Here is a 9,521-nt window from a genome sequence, read left to right on the forward strand (position 1 = left end):
GCCGCTCCTTCCCCAGTCCCTCTGGTGCTGGTTCGAAGTCGAGAGCCCCCCTCCTTCCCCAGTTCCTTTGGGTTCTGGGTCGAGGTTGAGGCGAGGATGAAGCCCCCTGATGGTGACAGCCGCACCCTCCCTAATCCCCCTCGGGGGGCATTAGGTTGAGACGCCTCAGGTAGGGTCTCCACAGGCTGCACTCTGCAGCTCCCAGTAATGAGCCAGCACACTGCAGCTGCATACAGGGACACCAGCACAGCTGCGGGCTCCTGTCGGAGCCGGGGGAGTGCAGGCAGGCATGGCACATTAGAGACACAAGGCTTCCTGCGCCCCTATCTCTGCGGCAACACCAGCTCTCCAGTGCTTCAGGGGGACCCCTCACGCTTATAACCCCACCGCTATCCTGCCTTTCAATCTGGGGGGTCCGGTTCAGATCTGCCCCCCTCCGGGACTTCCGCGCCGGCCTGGAGCCTTCCTGGGCATCAGGCACCTAATTTAGGCCGCGGCTTCGGCCTAGCTGACGCCGCTGCCTCCTCTCCGCCCCCTGGCCCGCCCCCCGGATGACAAATGACACTCTGCAGTGTCAGAGGGGGCGGATCAAAGCAGAAAGGGTGCGTTTCCACACAGCTCTGAGCGCTTTTTTCCAGCTCTCCGCCCCCTTCTTCTCCTTCCTCCTTTTCTCGGCTTCCATTTCTGCTGCAGGACAGAGAGCTCAGCAGGACGCCAGTCTCCGGGGGGCACAGGACTGTGAATCTTCGGCACTGGACCTAGGGGCAAACTGGTGGGGTAAGATCACAGCTCAGCTGAGTTTTTTACTCAGCTGTGAAGTCCATATTCCCCATAAGGCTCCCTTATAGGTTTCCTCTGCATAGCCAGCCCTTCTGCACTCTTGCACTATGCCGGGCTCAAGGCCAAAGAGAACCAAGCAGGATTGTTTTTATGCTTTCTGCACAGCCTGCAAAACCAATCTACCCAGTGGCAGCACGTACCCGCACTGCCGGGCCTGTATTCAGAATACTGGGTCAGAACCCCAAGGAGCCCCTACCAATGCCTCGGTATCGGCTACCACGCCGGAATGGGCTACCCACATGTCACAATCTATGACGCAGTCTATAGATAACCTAACCTCTGCATTGCTTCAGGCTCTGCAGGGTCATACCTCGGCTATGAACGTTACCCAGCAAAGGGAGAGCGCTACTCAGGGACATGCTGTTCCTGACGCACCCAGACGCAAGCGGACCCACAGGTCGCGTTCATCTGCGTCATCCCCCTCGAGGGAGAGACACCGTAGTTCCCGGTCACCTAGACCGTCCCCTACCAGGGACAGACAACGCGGATCTCCACAGCGATCCCCGACCACAGAAAACCTCCACCCCGGTTCACCCACCAGGGGACGCCTCAGCGATGCACAAGATTCGGAAGGCATCTGTGACTCCGACTCAGACAACGAGACGGAGGGGTCCCTGATACCAATTTCCCCTAGCAATATAGCGCTATTCGAGGATGTAATCTCTTCTATTCATCGGGTGCTGGATATTTCTGATTCGCCCCCAGAAGCGCCAGAACACAAGATTTCCTTTGAAGGTGTTCTGAAACTGCCTAAGGTCTTCTCTAATCACCCAGAATTTAAGGTGATCCTTAACAAGCAGTTTTCACAGCCTGAGAAAAAATTCGCCAATCGCAAATATTTGGAGGCAAGGTATCCCTTCCCGCAGAAGGACACCAAGGAATGGACAGATCCACATGAAGTGGACCCCCCAGTCTAGACTAGCAGCACAGACCCTGCTCTCATTGCCGGATAGCTCAACCCTCAGGGACGCAGCAGACCGGCAGGTTGAACGCATGGCTCGTTCAATTTTTGAGGCTGCAGGGGCCTCCCTGGCTCCCACATTCGCTTCAGTTTGGGCTGCCAAGGCCATTCTGGCTTGGGCCAAAAAATTACAAGCCGGCCTCCAAGCATCAACCCCTGAGCTGTCGGACCAAGCGGTTCAGTTAGCAGTTGTAGCAGATTACATGCTTCATGCAGATCTGGATTCTGCAAGGGGTGTAGCGAGGATAGCAACCAACGCCATCACAATTTGGTGTATCCTCTGGCTGCGGGAATGGGAAGCGGACGCGGCCTCAAAGAAATCCCTCACGCACCTCCCGTACCTCAGTGGGCGGCTTTTCGGTGAAAAGTTGGTGGCAATGATATCCAACGCCACCGGGGGGTAAGTACCTTTCTCCCCCAACTAAAGCCTAAACGCACTTATAAAAGGCGTATCCAAACACGATTCCGATCCTTTCGGAAATCTTTGGGCTGGTCCATCTCACGTCCAGCACAAAATCGTAACCGTTCCCCACGCAGGGACAACTCACGGCCACCGCAAAGGCCGGACAAGACCTGGAAGTCAAAAGCAGGCCAGTCGAAGCCCAAAAGAGGGAAGCCTCAGACTTTCTCCTCATCATGACTCACTAACTCCGGAAGACACCCCACCCGTAGGCGGACGACTTTTGCTCTTTCAGCAAGTCTGGCTGCCTATTACAGAAGACAGGTGGGTCAGGGAAATAGTGTCTTCCGGATACAAGATAGAGTTCACTTCCAACCCACCGAACCGGTTCTTCCTCTCTGTTTCCCCAAACCCGCCAGCCAAGGCTCGTGCCTTTCACCAAGCCGTTTCTTCCCTTCTCCAAGCAGGAGTCATAGTACCGGTTCCCGCGGTCGAGCGTTTCCGAGGGTTCTACTCCAATCTATTCGTAGCCAAGAAACGAGGCAGCGTACGGCCCATATTGGACCTAAAACAACTCAACAAATACGTACGGGTTCGTCATTTTCGCATGGAGTTCCTTCGGTCCATCATTGCGTCCATGGTGCAGGGAAAATATCTCGCCTCCATAGACATACAGGACGCATACCTGCATATACAGATTGCTCCCGCCCATCAAAGATTTCTCAGGTTCGCAATCAACCAGGACCGCTACCAGTTTGTGGCTCTCCCGTTCGGACTTGCCACAGCTCAAAGAACGTTTACAAAGATCATGGCAGCCACCATGGACATTCTACACTCCAGAGGCATACCTGGACGATCTCCTCATCAAGGCGTCCACCTTCAAAGACTGTGAGATCAGTGTCTCAATCACAATCGACACTCTGAGTCGCCTGGGCTGGTTAGTCAACCTACAAAAGTCATCAACTACCCTGAGTCAGTCTCTGACCTAACTGGGGATGCTATTCGACACCTCCAGGGGTCAGGTGCTCCTTCCCAAGAACAAGGCACTGGCTCTCCGCCTAGGAGTTCGCATCCTCCGCAGCCCCCCCGATCTCCGGTTTGCCATGAGAGTCCTCGGCAGGATGGCGGTAGCAATGAAAGCAGTCCCATTTGCCCAGTTTCACCTCAGGCCTCTCCAACTAGCCATTCTCAGGTCCTGGGACAGGAACCCTTTTTCCCTCGACATCGAGTTCCGACTAACATCGTCAACCAGGAGGTCCCTGCACTGGTGGCTCAAGCCAATCTCGCTTGCAACGGGGAAATCCTTTCTCACAGGTCAATGGAAGGTCCTGACCACCGACGCGAGCCTGACAGGTTGGGGTGCGGTGCACCTACATCACAGGGCAAGTGGTCACCAGTGGATGCGAACATGCCTATCAATATCCTGGAAATTCGGGCCATCTTCCTGGCGTTGAGAGCCTTTCGTCACTTACTGGCAGCCTCTCATATCAGAGTACAGTCGGACAATGCCACAGCAGTGGCATATGTGAACCATCAAGGCAGGACCCGCAGTACCTAGGCGATGAAAGAGGTGACACATATCCTCCACTGGTCGGAAGACACGGGGTCGGTACTCTCAGCGGTCCACATCCCGGGTGTGGACAACTGGGAAGCCGACTTCCTCAGCAGACAAGGAATGGACTCGGGAGAGTGGTGTCTCCACCCCGAAATTTTTCGCCAGATCTGCCATCGCTGGGGGACCCCGGACGTGGACCTCATGGCATCCCATCTCAATGCCAAGGTCTCCAAGTTCATGGCCAGAACACACGATCCGCGGTCGCTCGGATCAGATGCCCTGGTTCAGGACTGGACCCAGTTCCAGCTTCTGTACATCTTTCCACCTCTCCTCCTCATATCCAGAGTGGTGAGGAAGATCAAACAAGAGGGAGTTCCAACCATCCTAATCGCGCCGGACTGGCCCAGACGTACATGGTACGCCGACATCGTACAACTTAAGCAGTCGCCCCCTGGCGTCTCCCCGACCGTCCTGATCTTCTGTCACAAGGCCCGTTCTATCACCAGAACTCAGGGGCTCTCAATTTGACGGCGTGGCCCTTGAGACATGGGTTCTATCCCAGGCAGGGCTCTCACCAGATGTCATTAGAACCATGATCAGGGCACGGAAGCCAGCCTCCGCCAAGATTTATTACCGTACTTGGAGAGCCTTCTTTACCTGGTGCGAATCTCGCAGCCAGAGCCCACTCCCTTATTCCCTTCCCAAAGTACTTGGTTTTCTCCAATCGGGTCTGGATGCCAAGCTGTCCCTTGGCTCGCTTAAGGGCCAGGTGTCAGCGCTCTCAGTGCTTTTTCAGAGACGCATTGCTAACAGGCCGCAAGTAAGGACCTTTCTTCAGGGGGTTTCCCAATTGGTTCCCCCCTACAGACGTCCACTGAAAACGTGGGACCTCAACCTGGTCCTGACAGCATTGCAGGGACCACCTTTCGAACCCCTTAAGGAAGCCCCACTCCGCCTTCTATCCCAGAAGGTGGTTTTTCTGGTGGCAATTACTTCGCTACGCAGGGTGTCTGAACTGTCAGCACTCTCCTGCAGACGGCCATTCCTGGCTTTTCACCAGGACAAGGTGGTTCTCCGTACGGTCCCATCCTTGTGTCCAACTTCCTCCTCAATGAGGAAATTTCTCTGCCATCCCTTTGCCCGGTTCTGGTTCATAGAGTGTAGAAGGCTCTGCATACGCTTGACCTCATCAGGGCATTGCGTATATACGTGTCTAGGGCTGCGCCCTTCCGGAGGTCTGATTCTCTTTTCCTTCTTCCGGAAGGTGTCCGTCAGGGTCTGCCGGCTTCCAAAGCTACCCTTGCCAGGTGGATCAAATCCACCATACAAGAGGTTTACCGCCTTAAAAATTCTCCTCTTCCGGCCGGTATTACGGCATACTCTACACGGGCGGTAGGGGCCTCCTGGGCCATTCGGCACCAGGCTTCGGCACAACAAGTGTGTAAGGCGGCCACTTGGACTAGTCTACACACGTTTACGAAACACTACAGAGTCCATACCCAGTCTTCAGTGGACGTGAGCCTGGGTAGACGGGTTCTGCAGGCGGCGGTGCCCCAACTTTAGGGACCTGTCTGCACAATATTCGTCCATTGCTTCCCACCCAGGGACTGCTTTGGGACGTCCCATGCTTCTGTGTCCCCCAATGAGGCGACAGAGTAAAGGAGATTTTTGTGTACTCACCGTAAAATCTTTCTCTTAGCCTCTAATTGGGGGACACAGCTCCCACCCTGTTGCCCTTACGGGCCATGGTTACGGTTGGGTGCTCATATTGTTCTTTGAGCTCGTACATGGTAGCCTTATTACAGGCATAGTTATGTTATTTCTGTTAGCTTCCTCCTAATGCTTTTGCAAAAAACTGGAGAAGGCTGACACCGTCCAGGGGTGTTTACTGCAGAGGAGGAGCCATAGTTAATCTTTTTCAGATTATGCATAGTGTCGCCTCCTAGTGGACAGCAGCATAACACCCATGGTTCTGTGTCCGCCAATTAGAGGCTAAGAGAGAGAGATTTTACGGTGAGTACACAAAAATCTCCTTTTTCAGTTTTTGAATTTCCACAAAAATTTAAAATAACCAATAAATTTCGTTCAACTTCACAATTGTGTCCCACTTGTTGATTCTTCACCAAAAATTTACATTTGGTATCTTTATGTTTGAAGCATGATATGTGGGAAAAGGTTGAAAAGTTCCAGGGGGCCGAATACTTTTGCAAGGCACTGTACATTATTTTACTTAATCTGTAGCATATGTAGAAAGGTTGCATTTATGGTATGTGATAAAAGTGACGTATGGAATGTAAAGAAGGCCAATCACTTACTGCAGTGGTGACCGGCATATCACCGCCATAGCCATTGATTGGCTGCAGCGGTCACATGTCCGTTCAGACAGAGCAGGGGGTATACAGCCTAGCAGTGGACCTGGGATACCTCATAATGAGAGCAGCGGGGGATCGGTGAGGTGTTAATGCTTTCATTATACCACAGAACTATTAGCAGGTTTTTAACAAAAAAAATGTAAGCGGTCAGACAACCCCCATACGGACTGTGACGTATAGAATATATTGTAAATGTGTGTCTGAATTGGTGAATTAGGTAGAATTTGCTATCTAAATGTAAGTATTCCTTCAGGACCTATGGAAAATACATTCCAGGATTTTTGGCAAATGATCTGGGAGCAGAATGTGCTGGTGATTGTCATGACTACACGGTGAGTTAATTCAGATGATGTTTGGGAACATTGTGAATATTTGTATATTCAGTTTTTTTTCCTGCTCCTTCTTTTACGGACTAGCATTGAGGAGGGTGGTCATCGCAAGTGCGGTCAGTATTGGCCGCTTTCCCAAGGATCTACAGCCTCATATGGTGCCATGATGGTCACAAATAAAGCCGCCGAGAACCACCAACATTACCAAAGGACTACTCTGGACATAGGCACTCGCCAGGTATTGCTGTCCTCATGTGAGGTTATTGGAGGTACTGTGGTTTGTTTCATGGTCTTGTTCTGTAGTTACACAAATTATATTCAGGACCCCGCATTGTAGTGATTGGTTGAGGTTTCAGCCACGAAAAACCCAGGAATTAGACATTTCTCACCTATTCAGGGGATAGGTTTTACATGTCTTTTGAAGGAAAACCCTTTTAGGTATTTTAGATTTGTAGTATTTTTTTCATTACTGATTAATACTGATTATTATAATTTTTAATTATTATTGTCTTCCGCTTGGTAACATCAGTATGCCTCATGTTTCAGGGTCGAGAAAGGAGGCAGATCAGTCACTTGCAGTTCCTAAGCTGGCCAGACTTCGGGGTTCCTAGCTCTGCTGCTGCTCTTATTCATTTTAGAGACAATGTAAAGAAGGAACAGAAAAGACTGGTCAATGAGCTCGGAAACCAATGGAAAGGTCCTGCAGGCGGCCCTCCGATTGTGGTACATTGCAGTGCAGGAATCGGAAGGACAGGTACTGGGCCAGACAGCAATACCACTGGATGATGGCACCATTGGAAATAAATGTTAAGGATGTATTGTTTAGTATTAGTAAAGCTCCCGCCCAACATACTTGGTAAAAACAACAACAATTATGGCAAAATAAAACCTAATGTTAAATCTTTTCTCCTTCCCCCCAGGTACATTCTGTACATTGGATATTTGCTTGTCCCAAATAGAAGATGTGGGTACCTTGAACATTCAGCAGACGGTGAGAAGAATGCGGAAGCAGAGAGCACTGAGTATACAGACTCCAGAGCAGTACTTCTTCTGTCACATGGCCATTTTAGAACATTTTGGCAGCTGATCGAAGTACCTTGCCATATCCACCGGTGCCACTTCCAATGTCAAAGAATCGAGGACCAACGTTAAGGGCTGAAGGCCTTAATTATCTATAGGTGCTGCGAAGGCAGATAAGGAATCCAAGTTTATGGCTCCTTTGTAAAGCAATAAATCTATAATGCTATTTGTAACTGAGAATTACACCGTGTAATACTCCAGGCACATTTACTTGTTATATGTGCACTATACAAGGGTCTAAAACTGATTCCAAACAGTGGTAATACATAATTGTTACTATAATCCGTTCAAGAATAGACAGTTTATTAAAATATATGCATGTGGACACCTAAACTTTCCTACAAATACTGTGCACAAATCTATACAGACATGGGTTTTACCGTAATGTCGACCCACCCATGTACACATTATTATTATTCCAGATATTATAGTCCTATATAAGGAAGCCAGTTGCAATCCAAAAAATATAAAGCGTACTGTAAAAGTCTGGATCTGTGTTCTACACAATAGAATCCTGCTTGTTTTCCTTACTCTGTCTTTTGCAGAGATTTCTGGATATCCGGGATTTTTAGATCATAAGCTATGACTTCGATCTCCATTCCTTCCGCAGAGCAATGCAATGATGTAGATCACACACATAACAATCTTCTCAACTAAAGCACCATCATGCACTGTGTGATTTATCTCGGCTGCCAATGTATCACAGACATGAAACTAGTCTATTAGTACATGTCTTTTACTTCTGTGTTGTAATCCAGTGGGACCAATCAAATACACAAGGCTGTGAGATGTGAAAGCTATGGTTGATATCAAGTGGTGAGGCTGACGGAGACAGGTTTTAATGAATGCAATAAAAGTAATTTCAGGCAAAATCACCTGCACTTTCCTGGTTGCAGTTTAGGATGAGCAGTAGTGTAGAGGTGACACGTGTATATATGTGTACAGACATTTAATCTTGCTTCCGATTCTAAATATGTGAAATGTGGATGGATACACAACGTACATGACTTTTCTCAACTGGAAATGGATAACGATGTGACACAACTATCATGTTCATTATTGTCACCCCAAAAGTAAGACTCTAAAATATGAGAGACGCATGCCAAAATTAGACTAAATGCATCAAGTAAATTGGAGTGGTTCATTCTGGATACTTTGGCTCCTCTTTAGACATATTTTTGTATTCATTTATTGATTTGGCTTACTTTTTATGCCAAATTTCTCTGCCAAACTTTTAACGCATGGCGTTGCATCTCAAGTAACACCGCCTTGCGAATAATGCCGAACCCCTTTACAATTAAACCATGCCCCTCGTAAAGCAAGGTGCAAAAAGTATAAAACATATAAGGCATGTATGACAGTGATACAATGCAACATTTTTCAGAATTATAGCTAAATTCCACATTAATAATGTGATTATTCTATAAAAGGCAGAGTTCTGGGAACTGATGATCCAGAATGATTTTATTATTTGCTTAAAGGGAGTATGTCAGCAGGCTTTTGCCACCTAAGCTGAGAGCAGTATAATGTGGAGACTGAAATCCTGATTCCAGCTATATATCAATTACTGGGCTGCTTGCTATAGTTTTGATAATTTCCTGCTGATAAAATTGATATTATCATTGGAGGACTAGTAGACTTGCTGCTAGGTAGTCCTCCATATTCATGAGCTCTGTATAACCCCGCCCCCACCACTGATTGGCAGCTTTCTGCTTTCACAGTATCCACAGACAGCTGTCACTCAGTGGTGTAGGCGGGGTTATACATAATTCAGAAAGCATTATACTATCAGGCCCCTTTATCTGTAGAGCAGCAGTATTCATGCGACTAGCATTTGTGGGGCTTGCATCAGGTCATTTATTAGGAAACAATGGGCAGAAGATATTGCTGCCATTTGCTCCAGTGTCTGTATAACTGCATCCCTAGTTACTTATTTTTTAAAAGATTTTTTTCTCCAGCGTAGTAAAATAAAACTTCACTTTTA

General features: G+C 48.7%; 1 protein-coding gene across 4 annotated transcripts in view; it reads left to right on the forward strand.

Annotated features, from left to right (window-relative positions):
* SNUPN (snurportin 1) overlaps nt 1–7,870 on the forward strand; it is a 68,215-nt gene extending 60,345 nt beyond the window's left edge. For all 4 annotated transcript variants that reach the window (XM_073579492.1, XM_073579493.1, XM_073579491.1 and 1 more), the window contains 4 exons: nt 6,382–6,460; nt 6,545–6,695; nt 7,004–7,211; nt 7,378–7,870. In XM_073579492.1, the coding sequence (XP_073435593.1) occupies nt 6,382–6,460; nt 6,545–6,695; nt 7,004–7,211; nt 7,378–7,544 (605 nt within the window). In that variant the 3' untranslated portion in view covers nt 7,545–7,870. The remainder of the gene's footprint in view (nt 1–6,381; nt 6,461–6,544; nt 6,696–7,003; nt 7,212–7,377) is intronic.
* Nucleotides 7,871–9,521: the final 1,651 nt, after the last annotated feature.

Source organism: Dendrobates tinctorius, unplaced genomic scaffold (genome assembly GCF_039654945.1).
Source record: "Dendrobates tinctorius isolate UK_male_01 unplaced genomic scaffold, ASM3965494v1 ptg000062l, whole genome shotgun sequence".
Taxonomy (NCBI): domain Eukaryota; kingdom Metazoa; phylum Chordata; class Amphibia; order Anura; family Dendrobatidae; genus Dendrobates; species Dendrobates tinctorius.